This window comes from Cylas formicarius, unplaced genomic scaffold, assembly GCF_029955315.1.
Source record: "Cylas formicarius isolate icCylForm1 unplaced genomic scaffold, icCylForm1.1 PGA_scaffold_10__41_contigs__length_53128322, whole genome shotgun sequence".
Classification (NCBI taxonomy): domain Eukaryota; kingdom Metazoa; phylum Arthropoda; class Insecta; order Coleoptera; family Brentidae; genus Cylas; species Cylas formicarius.
The window spans coordinates 6,970,577-6,990,848 of record NW_026844214.1 but is presented as its reverse complement, the minus strand read 5'-3'; the positions used below and the strand labels follow the sequence as shown (position 1 = coordinate 6,990,848).

General features: G+C 33.3%; 1 protein-coding gene across 1 annotated transcript in view; it reads left to right on the top strand.

The window, feature by feature from the left end:
* Positions 1-19,681, top strand: part of LOC132706608 (lachesin-like) — a 150,636-nt gene extending 130,955 nt beyond the window's left edge. The window contains exon 6 of the mRNA XM_060678034.1: positions 18,049-19,681. Coding sequence (XP_060534017.1) covers positions 18,049-18,170 — 122 coding nt within the window. The 3' untranslated portion in view covers positions 18,171-19,681. The remainder of the gene's footprint in view (positions 1-18,048) is intronic.
* The last annotated feature ends 591 nt before the right edge of the window (positions 19,682-20,272 follow it).

Below are 20,272 nucleotides of genomic sequence, written 5' to 3'. Positions count from 1 at the left end.
GAAAAATTATCGTTGAAAAGGTTTATAAGAACATAAAATAATATAAATAATAATAAATAAGTTGTAAACGGAGCGCACTGCATTTAATATTTTCGGATTCCGCATCAAAAGTTGTTTAGAAAATGTTTCTAAAAATTGAACATATTTTTAAAAATAATAGCATATTATGCAACAAGTGCGATAAACGGCATTTGACTCACGAGTTTATTTGACACGAGCGGAGCGCAGCGGAGCGACTGTTTAATAAACGAGTGAGTTAAAAAGTTTACCGAACGTGTTGCATACTATACTTTTTCTACGTTAGTTTTTGGGTACATTTTCGTAAAACAACACGAACACATTCACTGACGTGACCGTCAGAATTGACAAACGTCAAAATTGAAAGCGTGGGAAATATCTCCGAAAACATCCGATTGCTCCCAAATCCGTGCGGTAAAATCCCGGAAATGTCCGAAATGGCTCGGATTCGTGGGAAACGAAACTGACGTGGTACAGTGACGCTTCCCGCAAGCTAGATCGGTGGGTAATTAGGTATTTTACAGACGGGAGTAGAAAAAAGAGTTTACCTTGAGTTTTAACAAACGCTCTCTAGCGGCCAAACGGTTGCCGATTTTCGTTGTCAGAACAATAAATGCCAAACGGTTTAGTACAATAAAGAAAGAGCATGTTGAACACGAAATATCTCTGAGAAAATATTTTCAACTGCATCCAGAGCGCAATAATTTCCGCGACATGGGGACTTTTGTTCAATATTTACGGCTATTAAAAGGCTGAAATTGCGCTTTCTGAGTGGAAGAATCGCCTAGGAAATTGCAATTTTTATATGGACAAAAGGGACGACTGCACAAAAGCAGAATTGCGGTTTCCATACGTAGGAGTTTGTTTTTTTGATGAAAAGCGCTTTTGCCGTTATAATTTTTTGATTACAGCAATTCGAACTTTAATCTTAGTAATCATTTTGATAATATCAAAGGTCCTATTGTCATGTAATAAAAGTAATTAACAGATAGTAAATACTAAAGGGCTCCTCTCCCTGGTTTTTTCCCGTATTTCGCGAGTATTTCTCTCCTGAATATTATTTTCATGTTATTTCACCAACAATTTTGGGGCCGAATTTTCACTGCGCTAATCTAAAGGCAATATTTCATTTATTGGTCCAGGCGCACCGCACAAAGGGCGAAATATACCTTTCCATTGTTAAAACGGCGGAAAATTTCGAACTGAATTTTGTAGTGCTCCAAAAATATTTTCATTGAGCCCGGCAATTGTGACTAACAATTCGGACGTTGATTAATTGAATATTTTTATTTTATAAAGTCAGATTATTTTTGCCTAAAATTGCGAGTAAGATTAATAATTATATTATATATTTCGAGTACCCGCCTAAAAAATGTGCTTGTGATATGTTAACCTTTTCATATTATATGTAAATTGTATCTTGAAATTTTTACCTGATACGTTTTTTGTGATGTGTTTTCTTGTGGAAAAAACGATGATCTCTCAGAGAAGTGCCGTGGAGTACTCGACAGACGGGTGATATGGTTTGGAAAAATTAATCTATATTTCAATCCAAACTATAAGGTTTCATAATTTCAATATGTTCAATATGTTATGACACTATGGCAAGTAGAGATACAATGAGGTTTCTAGGATTGAGTTTGGATGAGTGTCTAAAGTGGAAGTCTCATACTCTTATTTAAACTCTAAGTGTAAATTTTCTTTTGATAAATCTTCGTGTGATTTTAAATAGCACTTTAATTTATACTATGAGAAGGTGGAGTCCCGATTACGTTATGGGATCAATTTGTGGGAAGTATCTGTAAATGCCGTTAAATGATTTTTGGTTAGTTGGCGAGTCTATTGATTTTTGAAATGTTATTGTATGCCTTTAACAATTTTTCGAATTTTAAGTTAGTTTGTGGCGTACATTCTAAGCACACAAGCCAGACGGGTAAGCTGCATCTTCCCAACTGTAGGCTATCGACGACTTGGAGGTCACCTGATTATTTGGGTGTTCGTAATATGCCTTTCGAGTTAAGAGACAAAAGTTTAAAACCTTGTCTATTTAAAAAACGGTTAAAAATATTTTTGTTATCCTAAACATTAATGTAAATGTTTTTTTATATGTCTATATATATTGACCTATTATGTATTTTGGGAAAATAAATACTATTATTATTATTATAAGAGGTGGATTCAAAAACTATGGTGACTTTTGTAATTGGGCGGGCTACGTACAGTCGATCTTCGATATTTTTTTTGTTATGTTGGTACACATCTCTCTAATACATGTTGACAGTTTCAGGTGGATTGCAACTTTACTTTTTTTGTGAGACAGAAGCGTTAGACGTATTTTGTGTGCTCGGCGATTTTGTATTGTCAAAAAAAAATGAAACAAAGAATTTGCATAAAATTTGGTGTAAAAAATGGAATACAGTCCTGCAAAACACTTGAAATGTTGACAGCGGCATCTGGCGAATATACTTTGAGCAGAAAACAAAAACAAGCCGTTTCAAGTTGGCCGAAAAGATGCCGATGACAAACCTTAATGTTGATAAATAAATAAAACTTAAAAGTCACACTTTTTGAACACACCTCGTATATGGGTCTCGCCCTATGCTGAAAAACAACAAAGCCAATAGAAACAGTTATAAAACGTCTAGTTGTATGCTATAGCTTAAGAGTTTAGATTACGCATACAGTTTCTCCTCAGTGGAGCAAATGAGATTTTACCGACGAAATTAATGGAGAAAAAAAACTGACTAGTCTACTGGCAATATCGGGGCACATTTTGCTTCTTATTTACTTTGATACTGTCAAGGACGTCGAATCGGTTGAATATATCAGTTCAAGGGACAAGTTAGGTCAAAAAACATACGTAATACGAAAAAACACCAAAAATTGTGATTTTTGCAACTTTCAGTTGCTGTGGATGAATTTAATTTTGATGTTGTGTTAGGATTGTTTGTTAAAATTAATTGGCACTTAGCTCAACTTTTCCAAAGTTTTAATGGCGAGATTATTGAAGCCATCTCTCTTATTTTTTCGAGAATGAAATCGAGGAAAACCAAATGATGGAAAATATATTTTTAGCCACAGTTTCTTTCTTTATTGACGAAGTAATATAAATTTTAGGGGCAACACGTTGATGTAACGACTTCTATACATAATTTATAAATCACGGCATAGCATCTTTTGTCTCAAAGAAGATATGAGGACAATTTTAGTATAGTTACTTGTGTGTGAAAATAAAGAATAATAAGTTTTTGTCATCCCCTATATAAAGAATAAAACATTTTAGATCACATTTTTTTCCTTTCATGAGCGGCATCAATAAATAAAATAATACCTGTGTTTAGAATGATGTAATGTAATGTTAACCAGTACCATTTTGTATTTTTTTTTCTACTCCCGTTTGTAAAATACCTAATTACGCACCGATCTAGCATGCGGGAAGCGTCACTTTACCACGTCAGTTTCTTTTCCCATGAATCCGAGCCACTTCGGACATTTCCGGGATTTTACCGCAGGGGTTTGGGAGCAATCGGATGTTTTCGTAGATATTTCCCACGCTTTGAATTTTGACATTTGTCAATTCTGACTGTCATGTCAGTGAATGTATTCGTGTTGTTTTGCGAAAATGTACCCAAAAACTAACGGTAGTAGAAAAAGTATAGTATGCAACACGTTCGGTGAACTTTTTAACTCACTCGTTTATTAAACACTCGCTCCGCTCGTCTCAAATAAACTCGTGAGTCAAATGCCGTTTACCGCACTTGTTGCATAATATACTATTTGTACTAATATTTGCAATATCTTTTAAATGCTTTTATTATTTTTAGTATTTTTTTTACTGCAAACAAGTCGTATTTCATTTCATTTCATTTCATTCATTTCATTTTAAAAATCTGTTAACGGTTTAGTCTAAAAAGATATTCTATTGGCCATATTTATCTTATGCAAATCCTTGGAGCAACAGCATTCCGAAGCATTATTTGCCCTTATTTCTTTCCCGCATTTTGCATGCGAAATGAATTTGAAGTCCTCGCAATTTTAGTTTGAATACGACTACCCCGAATATGCTGAAAAATGGTTCGTTATATAACAATTTGCATATGGATAATTTTACAGAACGCTGGGAATTCTCGTAATAATTTTGTAACGCCGTTTTGATAACGACAGATGTTTCTTTTTTTGGTTTGGTTAGTTGTATTAATTACTGTTAGGGAGTAACTCTTTGTTGAATATTTGTTAATTTTAAATAGCTTAAAAATTAGCTGCCAATGATTGGAGGATAAAAGGTGTATCACCCGGATATCACCGATCGATACCGATTGCGTAATCGCTGACAAATAGCTATGTATCTGTATGTTTTGCCATAGCAAATTTTTATTAATCGTTCCGGAGTTTTTCCAATATAGAAATGGACTATAAGGTTTCACTTACATTTTGTAGCTATCTTTTTTAAATAGCGGGTATTTATATTCCGTTCATAGTGGAACACGTAATATTAACCGTCAATCAATAATCAATTACAATATGGAAGTTAAAAAATGTCGGCGTAATGTTGGGATCTATCCATTCAATAAAAAAAGGAAAACTAGCCAAATATATGGGGAACAAGTCAAAGAGGTCTATAAAAAATACGTATATAGAGTTCTCCGGAAGATATACAGTTTTCGCAACCTTTTATGGTTTTGACTTCGGAATGAGTTCAAGACCCGATTGTTGTAAAACGGAAGCAACGTGTACCACAAGTCAGGGCCGTATTTAAGATGTTACCCGACAATAACTGTGCCGTACAGACTGTTGTATTTTAAGAGCAGGGAAATTTTCTTAGATTCTACTATTATATTAATTTATAGTAGTGTTTTTTTTATAAATCTTAGATAGAATAAACTGATTTCCAAATTAAGGGTTTAACATAATGACCCTAAAATATTTTCTTAGGAAAGCAATACAAAATCTTACGTAGATAATTGATTTATAATCGACGTTTTCCCAGTTGGTTAAATCGGAGTATGCTGCCAGTTTTATGAAACCGTATTTTCTTAGCCGTCGAAGTTTTAGAGTTATTTCTATTCCGTCTTGTGTTTGTAATTAGCCATAGTAATAAATTCTGCAAGAAGTACGGTGCTTAATAAAGGAGTGAGATATAGAGTTTACCAGACGTGTTGCATACACTACAAGAAAATGATAATTTAACAAATGAAAATAATAACAGATTATCGCATTACTAAATTTCGTACCATTCAAACAAAATATTTACTAGTTGCCATTAAACCTATGCGTTTATCGTTCCGATCGGTTCTGCTATTGCTGTCTCTTTTTAACTGAGCACGTTAGACAGAGAGAGACATATTATTGGATACGTCATATAAATAACGGAATAAACACAATTTTAAAATGTTATGTTGTTTTTTAATCTTTTAAATTGATCATTAAGTAGATTGTTTAAAGACAAAGACTGTAATTGGAAGAAAAATGATCAAAGGATAGTGCTTTTAATAGGATTAAATTTTTCAAATCGTATAAGCAAGAAAAAGCAGGTCTTTTAATGTTGTTTTGTTTGTACTGATGATCTTGGCAATATATTAATATAAGAACTGTAACAATCAATAAAGTTCATGCAAGAGTTATGTAAGCTTTTTGTGGAAAAATTAAATTATAAATATCACTTTACTTAAAGACTAGTCCACTAGATTTTAATTGTAGCTTATGGCACCTAGTATTTAAATTGTCTTATATATTGCATAACATTTATCTCTGTGTTAGTTATTGGGTACATTTTTGCAAAACAACACAAATATATTCACTGACATGACCGTCAGAATTGACAACCGTCACAATTCAAACCGTGCGGTAGAAACACCGAAAACATCCGATTGCTCCGAAACCCGTGCGGTAAAATCCCGGAAAAGTCCGAATTGGCTCCAATCCGTGGGAAACGAAACGTGACGCTTCCCGCATTCTAGATCGGTGTGAAATTAGGCATTTTACAGACGGTAGTAGAAAAAAATTGATAACTAAAACCCCTTATGCCACAGAAAAGAAAAACGCGGAAAGATCGTGGAGTCCCAAAAATTCTACTTGACATGTACTATCCGGCTTTTATTATAAAACCATCAATAAAAGACAAGTTTTGTATGCACGAAGTGCCAAAGTATGGATCTGGAATGTCATTGTGGAATTGCGAATCTATTTATTGAGGGTTAGAAAGAGGAACCAAAGCGAGGTAGGCCTGCGGTTAGACTTTCATAAAAATTCGCCAAAGTTAAATTGCAGTTGTTTGGAGAACTCTACCTATTACAAGAATGTTTGATGAGACATCTCTCTTAAAATTTAAAATACGATTTCAATTACCTATAAACAATAATTAGGTAGCTGATAATAATTCCAAGGACTAAAAGTGACAGATGCTTCTGTTTTCTCTAGTTGAGAAACGTAATAATTTAAAGTTTATGATAATCACGGCGCGATAATTATTGAATAAATTACGACAATCGATTTACATTTTATCAGTTTCCATATTCGTGTGATTTGTGACTTGTCACACAAAATAGATAAATGTTTGTTAGAATCAATTCCGGTTTTTGGAGTATAATCATAAGGCCTTTGAACGGCAACGTGTTTAAATTCGAAACGATTAGGTTGGGCAGTAGCATGCTAATTATACCAGTCAAAGGGACTACTTCAAAGGTTTACTTTGCGTGCTAATTATAACAATAACGCACGTAATGCTAAAAACCATTAACATACTTTGTGCTTCCAATCAATGTTAATTTGACGGAATATGTTAGCGTTATCTCTCTTCGCTGCCAATGAGAAATCTAAATATCCGTCAATAATTGTAAAGTTGCAATAAACTTATTAATTATCATTTTCCTAACATTTTAGCATGTTTGAAAACAAACATATCATATAAGTTCATACATTAAGTTGTAAATCAACTAAAAAAAATGTTAAATGTGATTAACATCCTATATAATTTAGAATTTTTTACCTATGGCGCTTAAATACAAATTCAACAAAAGATACTACAGTGGTGCAGTTTTCTTACATATGGTTTTATAAACACTGTTTTTATAGCCCACTTCACTATACTATACAAAATATCATTAGTTATAAAAGTTTCAAATGACTCGTGCATGCGCAGAAATTCAACCCTCAAATTTTGGTTGGTAAAAATAATTCCTATCTTATCAAAATACTTAAGGTATCAATTTGTAAGTAGTTGTAGCTATATGTACACCGTGTGCCAAATAAAACGATCCACTATACGATCTGGAAACCCATATGAGATACGAAAAAAAGTTTCATAAAAAAGTTTCTTGAACTCTCATGAAGATTTAAAATATTATAATTTTGTTGATACAGGGTGTCAAAAAAGTGTACCCCCCCACATCGCCCCGACATCAAATTTTTTATTTTAAATCCTTGGTCACTTCTTAAGAAATTCCTATTCAGATTTTGCATAGTTTAGGCAGAAATTGAAGTTACTGACGCTACTGACCCAGGCATTGCAACAAAAATTTAACCACAGACTAAGGAGATGATGCACTATTCAATAAGTTTGACTGATGCACCTCAGCTTATACGGGTGTTCCAAATATGAGGTGCCGTTTAGGAGAACTCAATTAACAATATCTTAACAAGGTAACAAATTTGAATAACTAAATCTATAAAACAAAAAGTTAACTAAAAAGAGTTCGTTAATTCGGTCCATAAAGTTTAGTTAAAAATGTTCCTCTTAAAATGCTCGTTTCATCTGGCATCAAAACAACAAAGAAATATCAAAATATTTAAAAATGTAGTTGGCTATGACATCACAATCTTTTTTTTTATACATTAAGATATAAAAAAACTTTAACATTCCTGTTTGTTTGTGTTGTTTTTCATATTTTTATGTAGGTCATAGTTGTCAAAGTTTTTGTTAGTGTATATTTTATTTGTATTTATAAGTTATAGTTTAAGTAAAAGTTGGTAAAAGTGCAGCCTTACATTAAGGGAGTATCAAAGAAAGTTTCCGGCGGCTAAAATACCAACAAAAATAATGTTTAATAGAATTATCCAAGACCTGTCAAATCACGGTGTTCTAAAATATAGAAAAAAAGAGAAACCCTTTTAGCAGAAGAAACTGAATTGAACGTAATGTTATACTTCACTGAATTTCCCGAAAATTCCTTGCGAGATGCAAGCAGGGACCTTGACTGCTGCACGACGTATTTTAAAAGGCAACAAAATGAAACCTTATGAATTTCTACTAGATGAATGCCAGACGAAACTTCTGCACGGTCATGATGCACGAACATTTTGAGAGGGACATTTTTAACAAAACGTTATGGACCGATGAGGCGATTTTTACGACCTCTGTAGTGCACAATAAAAATTGCCACTATTATTCAACAGAGAATAAGTTTTTAATACAAAAAATCAATAAGCAGTACCATGAAAAGTGTGGTGCGGTCTTACAGCTTTCTTTGCCGTATCCCGCATTTCGTACGCCAAACTTTTCTATCCATCCACTCGTCTTTCTGGATAGCTCTGTCTTTCATTGTCTGATTTATACCTTCCTCTTCTTCTTCTTCTATTTAGCGGCTGGTACAGTAGTGCTTTTTTCGGCCACCTGTCCTGCACCATTCTCATCACATACTGTAATCTGTATTCTCTCTGCAGTCGTGTATACTCGCTCTGTTCTTAGTCGTATATTTTCATTTCGTATATGTTCTACATATCCTGGAGGATCTTCTCAGGTAGTCCATTTCAATAGCATCAATTTTTTTTTCCTGTCTGTCCTTCAATTGCCAGCACTCACATCCATACGTTAGAATGGGCTCCACGATAACTTTGTAGATAGATGTATTTAATGTAATTTTTTCTGACCAAAGCAATGAGTTTAAAATTCTTGTAGCTTTTTTTCCGTGTTGCTTTTTTCCTTGGTGCGGTATTATAAGGGATAAAATCGTTGGCCCCATTTCTTTTAACTATTTAAACTGACAGAATTTTTTGCTTCAAAATTCAATAATGCCAGAAGTAAACAACCTGCTCGACAATATTTCAGCAATATAGCGCGCCCTATCATTGTGGTCATTAAGTGATAAATTTTTTAACAGTAAATTTCCAAAATATAATTGGTGACAATGCGTGGCCACCGCGAAGTCCCGATTTTACACACCCATGGACCTTTTTTTTTGTGGGGCTCTTTAAAGGATCGTGTCTATGAATCGCGAAATAACTATACAGTTGATGACCTTAAGGAAGAAATTAGACAAGAGATTCTTGCATTAAATAATAGTTATGCGATTAGAAATGGTTATTTCTTTGTTTTTTTTTTATTTTTTTTATTTTATAGATTTGTTTATTCAAATTGGTTAGCCGATAAACTTTAATTATTTATTTTTCTTTTTCTCAAGTTTTATTGAATCTGTTAAAGTGTGTAGTATAGAGTGTTTTTTTTCTAAATGTTCGCGTATTAATGGACATCCTGTATTGTTAGCAATAGGTTTTATTCGTATATCTGGAGTACTATATCTTTAAAAGAAACAGTATGATGTCTTTGCTATTCAAAAAATACCTATTATTGCCAACAAGTGAGCTAATGTGGGCAGCTTTAAATTCATATTTTTTGTTCTAGAATTGATATCTGAATAAAATTATAGTGTGTTCTATTTGAAAAACTAACCAAAACCGCACCACATATCTGGGATACCCTGCATATGCTGAGGCGCATCTGTCAAAGTGATTGAGTAGTGCATCATCTCCTTAATCTGATTAAATTTTCGTGGCAATATCTGGGTCAGTAGCACCACAACACAATTTTATATGGGGCAATCAAAATACGAAAAAAAAAACACGTAACCTCAATTTCTGCTTAAACTATGCCAAATTTGAATAGGAATTTCTTAAGAAAGTGATCTTTATTATTTCAAGGTCGAAATATATAAGGCGTACCATTTAAAATAACAAAGTTGATGTTGGGGGGGGGGCACTTTTGGGACACTCTGTATGAACAAAATTTATAACATTTTAAATCTTCAATAAACTTAAAAAACTTTTTTTCGTATATCAGGTTTCCAGACCGTCTAGTGGATCATTTTATTTGGCGCATGGCGTACATCCAAAGATACTGTAACGGGCAAAATACCACTTTTATGATTTTATGAATTACCTGGAACTTCTCAAGAATTACTACTAAATACCAGTTAAATTGCAATCCCATTGCCAATGCAACGATCTGGTTTCTTTTAAGTAAATAACAAAGGTAAATAAAGAAAATTTTTAGCTTTCGAGGGCAATAAAAAGAATAAGTTAAACAAAAAGGGAAATAATGTAAAAAAAAAAAATAAAAAAGTGTAATCTAAACAAACCTGTGAAAAAATATAGACTCAAAGATATATTTACAATATTTTCAATATTTTATTATACAAATATCACTAGCATATAAATAGATCTATAACGTAAAATAGGCGCGATTGCTGTATGAACTTAGTTTTACTTTATTTGACATTGACGCTGAGACGTCGCTCATTTGTCTCGAGCGGGACGAGTTAAACTTTGCATATTTATAAACTCAATACAATGTAAGACCTTTTAAATGCAAGATGTATTTGGTGTATTATTATTTTTGGAAGCCGAGATTAAGACGTATCATTTAATATCTGTCAAGTTTTGTTTTGCCTTTTAATATGCCGCGTGGTAAGACATTAACTGCAATCGAAAAAGAGCTAATGCTCGACTTAAAGGGTTGAAAAACACAAAGCGCTGTAGCGAACATTAGTGGTAGATCTCAAAGTATTGTGAAAAAGTTTGGAATTGAAACTATGGTAAAAAAAAACGTTCAGATCGTCCTCGTCGGTTTTCCTCCCCCGCAAAACGGGCAGTTTTAAGAGAGTTCTGAGTTGCGCAGATATAATCTATATTGTGCTCCAACTTTTGTGGGAAAGTAGGGAGCTCAATCAAAACATTTCAAATATTAAAAATGTCGACTTAATTTTGCAGAAAATTATGTAATAAAAGGTAACTTTTGGCAACGTGTCCTATTTAGTGATGAAAATAAATTGAATCTTGATGGTCCCGATGGATGTAATTATTACCGGCATTATTTGAGATTTGATAAAAAAATTATGTCTGGAAGAATTAAAGGAGATGGTTCAGTTGTCATCTGAGCCGGTATATATGCCTCCTTAAAACCCAAATAGGGATTTATCGATGGGCGTATGACTGCTGTTAGTTACCAATCAATGTTACGTGATTACCTTCAACCATTCATTACACTGACTGAAGAGGAAAACATAATTTTTCAACAGGGCAAACCCATCCATGTAGCTGCAACTACAAAACAGTTCTTTCAAGACTTTGGCATACAGTTATTAGAATGGCCAGCAGTTAGTCAAAATCTAAATCCGATAGAGAACGTGTGGGACATATTAACAAATTAATACATCATATGACCACGAAAAGCCAAAAATAAATAATGTCAATGAACATAAATAAAGGCTGCGTTCAAAATGGGCCAAAATTTTAACTAATGCCTAAAAGACTAACAGAAGTTAGAAAAAATAAAGGTGGTTGGACGAAATATTAAGGCAATAAGAAATAAATATAAGCAGTGAGTTTATAATTTTTCACCGTACAAATGAATAAATGAAACGCTATTTGAGATTATCAGCATTATTAAATACAAAATATAAGCAATGTTTTGATACTTTTATGTATGTGTATTATTTATATACCTAAACTATTTTCAGAAACATTTAATTGATTTTGACCCAAATCTTTAAATAAGAATGAGTCTATACTTTTTCAGAGGTCTGTATTTCTTGAATACATATGTAAATTATAATGTATATCATATAACACATCTAAACAAAATTTCTTTCAATCACCTCCAGAAATTGTTGCAATACCAGTATGGCTCCATTAAACAATGAATTTAACCATAATTTATATGTAGCGAAACTTTGTGTCCTTGTTTCTAAACAAAAGCATATCATTTCCAGTCATTCAGCGCTTCAACAGCACATGCTGCTGTGATAGTCACACTTTATGATTATATCTAATAAGATTGCGTAGCAACACTATACATTGTGTACTTTTTGGGTTTCTATTTTTACGTAGAATTCAGTGGTGTAGATGTATTGGCATTTCTGACGTATACTCTCTCTTAAAAACACAATTTCATAAGATAAATGTAAGTTGGCCAATTAAACAAAAATAAAAAAATTTCGCTCCGAACTTAATGAACTTAGTGATGAACAAATCCTACATCACTAAAGCAACTGTTAAGGATTTCTTGTATCTCTCTGTTATTCGAGTAGCAGGCAATTAATGACAACTCCCAAATTCCAGAATTTTATAGTTTGAACATGAATTTCAACACAGAGAGAAATATAAAACAAAAGAAATTAATATTAAACATCGACGGATATTGAAATTTTTTTCGGACAAAACTCTCTCTGTATTATATTATTTTTCGCGGAACAAACAAGGTTCGCCTATAGTTTAGCCCCCGAGATAGTCAACTCAAAAAATTCAATTAGAACAACTTATGAAGTTTTGATGAGACTAACATTTTGGATATTACTAGGCAGTCAACTTACAACTTTCGTAATGACGTCAAAAATATAAGTAATATATCAAAATTACAAACCGATCTAGCGTGCGGGAAGCATCACTTTACCATGTCAGTTTCGTTTCCCACGGAGGCACTACGGATATTTTAGCGATTTTACAGCGCGGATTTGGGAGTAATCGGAGGATTTCGGAGATATTTCCCACGCCTTCAATTTGACGTTTGTCTATTCTGACGGCCACATCAGTAAATGTATTCGTGTTGTTTTGAGAAAATATACCCAAGAACTAACGGTCGTATGCGACATGTTCGGTAAACTTTTTATGTCACTCGTTTATTAAACACTCGCTCCGCTGCGTTCCGCTCGTGTCAAATAAATTCGTGAGTCAAATCCGTTTACCGCACTTGTTGCATAATATACTATTTCAAAATCGTTCTCATTGCATAGCTCTTCAAGCTTGCAATCTTTCATTTCGATATTCGTTCGTATTGTGATAATCGTTAAATTTGCACACTTGCAAAGAAAAATATGGTGCCTCTAATATTAAACTTGATTTTCCATAAATAATAGTAATTATGCAAACATAATAATGCGTGTTTAATAAACGAGTGACTTAAAAAGTTTACCGAACATGTTGCATACTATACTTTTTCTACGACCGTTAGTTTTTGGGTACATTTTCGCAAAATAACACGAGTACATTCACTGACATGACCGTCAGAATTGACAAACGTCAAAATTCAAAGTGTGGGAAATATCTCCGAAAACATTCGATTGCTACCAAACCTGTGCGGCAAAATCCCGGAAAAGTGGCTCGGATGCGTGGGAAACGAAATTGACGTGGTAAAGTGACGTTTCCCGCACGCTAGATCAGTGTCTAATTAGGTATTTTACAGACGGGAGTAGAAAAAAATAAATAATATACAGGAACTCCAACTAAGTACTGTCGGCGAAACGGTAAGAGATAAGGCAGGTTAGTTTATTATTTATATATATTATTTATTTATAGAAAGGTACCCTTTTTGACACTCTCGCCGGCGTTTGCCACAAATTACTTTTCTCTAATTTCTATTAAAAAAAATCGCAGAAATTTGAAATAGTAATGGAACTTTACATTTACAATTTCTTTTGTTGTAATTGCTTTGTTATGGCCTAATATCGACGTACGGGAGATTTGAAAAAATTGGTTTTGTTAGTTGTTTGGAACTTTTAGTAAAACGCTCAACTCAAACCACTGTTTTTCAGGCGTCATCAATAATATTCCAGCAAAATTTGTCCATTTTATAATTATCTATTAGCACATTGAATAAACTTCTAAAGCGTCTAAAGAAAATCGTTTTTTTCTTATTAATTTTGTCTTTATAGGAAACGCTTTGCGAATCCATTTTCAAACTCTCATAAAATTTTCGTAATAAACCCGCTACAGGTTTAAAGGCTGAATTAAAAAAGATGAAATTTATCACGGGAAAAGATCAACGAGCGGATTTTGTGTCGTCCCATTTTAATGTCAAATTAATAATCAGCCAACTCGACGTAACTTGCCTCGGATATTGAACAGAATTATAATTGTAAATTCAGGAGGAAAGTTTATATGCCGACCTCGGAAAAATATCGTTAAATCGCATTTTATTTACATATTATAAATTTTAAAAACGTCAACGTTACCGTGAAGTTTATGCGGAAAAGGGAACTTCCTTTTATTGTGCTGTATTCGGTAGATAAAGAATTGTGTCGCGCACGCCACCATTCTTGCCTTCAATTTTCTGCCACCGGAATAATATGCAATATATATTGCAAACTTTAGCATGTCTTGTGTTTTAAAGAGAATATTGGTTTCGGATCATGATATTTACAATTTATAGAACGCTTTGAGAGAAAATGGAACTCGAATAAGGATGTGATTTTATTGTGCTACATTTTCTCTCGCGCTCCTGCATTATTGTAATAATCTGTAATGCAAAGTAAATAGAATTTAACTAAATTATTGAAGCTCCTATTTAAATTGAGGGATAGTTAAAAAAGGTTCAAAAACATTGTTAATATTTTTAAGCCATTGTTAATTTTCACATTCGCACGTTTCCAAACTTTCGTTTTTCAGAATTCCGGACTGCGGTCTAGTGACGTCCTGATATAGAGAAACAAAACTATGTGATACGATCAGATTCGCGTCAATACCATCCGTATTACTCAACATATCTAAATTAGTATCTCCAGGAAAACTTCCATTTCTCTAACTGGTTTATTAGCAAAGTAAAAATAAGTATGCTGTCGAAAGACGTAAAGCTTGCGTAGTCATAATACAAAATAAAACCGGGGAGATTGAAGTGAGAAATTGAATATATATTACGACATTCTGTTAACACACTACACTTATTATTTCATAAATTTCTTAAACAATTTATTACCTAAAATAGGTGCTTATTTATGTCTGTTTCTAAGTGTAATATTAAAATATTTAAATAGTAGGAAAAAAAAACCTTTTTTTCTTATGACTCAAAAAATGCACGTGTGTAAACTGTATAAAATCTACTAAATGCTGATCAGCGAAAATTAAATCTAAATTACAATACAAATACAAATTACATAAACTAAGAAGTACTTGGTCGCACTTGGTACTCAATTCAGTGCTCTTGTTGACCAATGTGTTGGAACATTATCCACTTTACCAAGACCTTGCTTACGGTTGCACGTTTAAAAATGTTAGCAACATGTAGTCGATAAATTTAAAGAGGATGTGCTGCTTTAACACCCCATATGTTGTGGCGCGCTAAAATAATCTAGGAACATTTGATTAAACAAAGGATTTGCGAGAAGTTAACCCTACTTACCACCAAAAAGTTTATTGCAAGTAAGGATCGCTAAGGATGACTCCTAAACAAGTTATTGTTATTATTATTTTTTCATTTCTGACCGACTGGTTGAATCTTGTGCATCATCTGTTTACAGCAGGCATAACACTGCGCGCACTCTCTAAATTGAAATATTGTAGTATGAATGGAGTTACTTTATTTCTTTGAAAACTGATCGTAATAATTGAAATATATTTCTATACATGTACCATCCAAAAAAGAAAAAGAGAAACAAAGTACATTTTTCTTTATATTTGAATGAAAAATATTATTGGGTTGTGATATTGGCTAGTATAATAACACACTATCCTTACACTGAAAGTAATATTTCACAACATCTTGGTGTACTTTCAATCAATTTAGGAATGGTAACTATTGAGGACGAGAAAATTAGAGCAATACATTGTATCCAACAGTATTTTATTGTATTTTATTTAGGAATATTAACAATTAAAAGTTATTCATTAGTAATTGATAGAATATCTATTAGTATCTGCTGACAATATCGCGGCTTCGAAGCAATCAACTTCTGAACCACATTTTCGTTATCCAAACTTGACTTTTTTTTTACCACGGATTAATGTTTATAGGGAAACATTTGGGTACGAATACGACATTCTACTTCTTTAAGGTTAAGATCTACAAAACTCGTACTTTATTTTCTCCAAACCACTGTTGAACAACTTCTGAAGATTGTTTCGGAAAATAAAATTGCAATTGCATTTTCTATTCAGCACAAGGAAGCATAACATTCTGAACATAAAGAAACAGGTCCATCGTGTCATTAATAATGGCTATAGCCCCATTCCATGAGAAAGAACCCCATAAAAATACACCGCCTTTACCATATTTAATTGTAGGGGTTGCGTATTTAGGATTAAACTTTATATTGATTGGTCGTCTCAAACGCCTCGTTCCATCGGAGTGGTATATTTTGTAACTCGAATAGAACTTTTTCCACGTTATTGACCGTCAAATTTAAATGCCGACATGCAAATACTTATTTCTGCTCTATTTCATCTCGAAACTAATGGTTCTTGTGCTGGGCGTCTATTTAATAATTTTGCATCTACTAAACTTCTTTTACTTATGGGATTACGGGATTAATTCTAGTTGCGGATCTCCAAGGATCATTTTGAGCAATTCTTTTGATGGGTCTGTTGGTTTTTACTGGCGTTTTCTTTGGCCTTCCTGATTTTGGCCACTTCTCGAAGCGCTCCCTTTTATTATACTATCAAATTGTTTTACATAAACTGTCTTGAAATATTTTTTATCGAAACTTCCACAGGCTACTGTAATACTTTTTATAAAACGTCTGGATCCCTCATGCGTCGGTTTTTGTAGAGTCGAACTAGCTAACGTTTCGTCAATCATCCTGTTGGCTTCTTCAGCGCTTGTCTGAAACTGACTCGCATTTTACTCTGTACCTGATTTTTATTGTTTTAGGGGGCGGAGCTAAATGCCAAACACAATCACTAAACCGGACATAAAATTTTATTCGATGAAACTAAAATTTTTGCATGTAATCAATTCTTCTACCTACGAAAAATCTGAGAGTCTATAGAAACTAACAATCTTAACCGCGCCTCAGGTCTTTACTTGTCACCAATATAGGATTCAGTCATTCGAGACAGTGTTTATGCCCTTCATTTAGCTGCGCCCCCATCAAACGATGTAAAAGCAGGTACAGAATAAAATGCGAGTCAGTTTCAGACAAGCGCTGAAGAAGCCAACAGGATGATTGGCGAAACTTTAGCTAGTTCGACTCAACAAAAACCGATGCAGAAGGAATCCAGAAGTTTTTTAAAAAGTGTCTTGAAATAAGCTTGTTTGTGCTGCAAGTCTTTTGAAATTGTAATAAATAGATAAATAAACCTCCCACAATTACTTTGGCCTTTACTTTCGCTAAAGCCCTTCTTCTGAACAAATTATTTTTTCTACTCCCTCCTGTAAAATACTTAATTACACCCCCATCTAGTTTGGCGCAAACGTCACTTAACCACATCAGTTTCGATTCCCACGGATCCCACTCACTTCGGACATTTCCGGGATTTTACCGCACGGGTTTGGGAGCAATCGGACGTTTTCGGAGGTTTGACCGCACGGTTTGAAATTTGACGTTGTGTTTTTCGAAAATTTACCCAAAAACTAACGGTCGTAGAAAAAGTATAGTATGCAAAACGTTCGGTAAACTTTTTAAATCCACTCGTTTATTAAACACTCGCTCCCCTCTACTTTTAACCCATTACTATTGAGCATTTAAAACTAAAAGTCAGGATATTCCTATGCAAAATCAAAATACTAATTTTTTCAAGCGTTCCTTTTAAATGAAAAATGTGGGCTAACATTGAGTTTTTGACAATTAATAACATAAAGAAAATACCTCTAAATCTTTCAATTCAATTGGGTCCCACTGTTGCAAATATTTTTTTCCTCTGTCCTATCGACGGAGAAGAAAATATTTGAGGGTTCAAACCGTTGATGCTGAATTCACTTTTATGAACGTGTAAGAATTTAAGCCAACTGCAACATTTCAAATTTAAAACGTAGAGCGCTTTCTCATTGCGCATTATTATTATCCTTTATCATATTCCAACTTGATAATCAATGTCTCCTTTTTTTTTCAGAGGAGCAGCCCGCCGCAATGCAGCACGCAAATAGTTCCAGAAGCGATCCTTCTCCGTTCTTGGTAAACTGTAGTCTCCTATTAGTGATAATAATGCAGCGTCTGCTCCAGACGAAAACGTGATGTAAATAGAAATTAACTATGTATACATATTGGAAAGAAAATCGAACTTCTATTTTGTGATATTCCTTATCTCCTTAAATTCGCTACGGACGGGTAAATTGAAAATTCCATTCCAAGAGTTGTGGTTTCATGGTAACGTTGAAGTTTTTTAAAGTAATTTATCAGCGTACGTATTTAAAGAGAATTGATAGTTCTGTGGCATATTATTCGATGTTTTGATTCAATTGGCCTTTATGTATGTCTGGTGATTATATATAGGCAGTCCTACGACCCTACTACGGGTTATTAACACAATTGGGAGAAATTCAATATTTTTTAAGTAATAAAACAGGCAAATGGGAGCAAGGCGACACTTCATGTGACGAACGTTCTGCAGATGTTTTACTTCGTTTTACGAGGTGGTCAAAGTCGGAGCGTCATCTATCTGCGCGGTTTAGAGTAAATATTGCTGACATAGAATAGAGCTTTTATTGAATAAAACAATGCCGCGTGCTATCTTGTATCGAAGACATAGGAACAATTTATTTACTTTGTCTAACATTTCCTTACTAACCAAATTTTTCTTTCCATAATGTCAATATTATTAATAATAAATAGATATTGTAGAATGCAATTTTCAATAACTTTAAAAAGCTAATCCAACTCATAAAAAATCACCCAAAAATAAAAAGAGAAATGACATAAATAATATGTAATTTTTTATTTAGAAATATTTTCATTTTCTATCATTTGCCATAGAATTATTACAATTAGCAAACTTTACAGTATGTATTTGCACTCCAGCTCCACTAAAAATATTCTATAAGAAAATTTCGATAACGATGCCTGGTAGTTCAGTTTTCAACTTTATTCTTAACTTGATGTCTAATGTTTCGATATTCGATATATTAGGGTTTGAACACTTTGCAAACTTTTTTAATCACATATTTTCACGTCGCATATTGAATTATAGGTATGGGTCACCAATCCAAAAGCCCTTTTCCAGTTCTCACATCTGCAAAAACAATTCATTTTATCAGTTTTGTCGATAACGATGATACGAGTCAAATGACGTTCACTGACAGGGTATATTGAAAGATAAAATAGTTTTTTTTCTAAATAATAAGAAAAATGAAAATAATTAATATGGCGCCAAAGGTAACGCCACTCAGTATAGCATTATCGTTTGGTGGTGGCAGTCATGTGACTTAACCTTCTTTTGCAGAAATATAGTTTATTGACAGTTACATTATTGTTTTTTTTAACTTATGCCCATAATATAACATAATTTCAATCTAAAACTCAGGATTTGTTACGCAAGATGGAATTTTCAAATTTCCCCATGGGTAAACGTCAATAAATCTCTTTCATATCATACGTAATATCAACACTGTAAATTTGTACATATCATATCAATCGTAAAAGCTAAATTATGTTAAATATGATTATACTGTACTATAAATCTTCTAAATATGCCAAAAAAAAATCAAGTAATTGTGTAAGGATTGTAATTTATTTTTATGGAATACATTAGTGGGAATCCTACATGTCGAGTTTCCATTACCCTTTCCTTGGACGAGTTGCCACTATATAGTTATTAAATAATATAGTGGGAGCAAGGACGGCAAAAATTGACGTAACAATTGATCCGGCTCTTGCGGCAATTTTATTTTTCTACTTTACTGCAAAATACCTATTATATTAGTGTTGTTTTAAATACATGTACCCAAAAACTAACGGTCGTAGAAAAAGTATAATATGCAACACGTTCGGTAAACTTTTTAAGTCACTCGTTTATTAAACACTCGCTCCGCTGCGCTCCGCTCGTATCAAATAAACTCGTGAGTCAAATGTCGTTTCTCGCACTTATTGCATAATATATTATTGGATATTCAATTTTTAAGGAAGGATGTTCTTAAAATATTCCAATATCGCGTTGTACAATACCTAATTATACGCCTTGAATTTTGACGTTTGTCAATTCTGAATGTCATGTCAGTGAATCGATTCGTGTTGTTTGCCATAAATCTCAAAACTTACGGTGGTAGAAAAAGTATAGTATGCAACGCAACACGTTTGGTAAACTCGTTTATTAAACACTCGCTCCGCTCGTTCCAAATAAA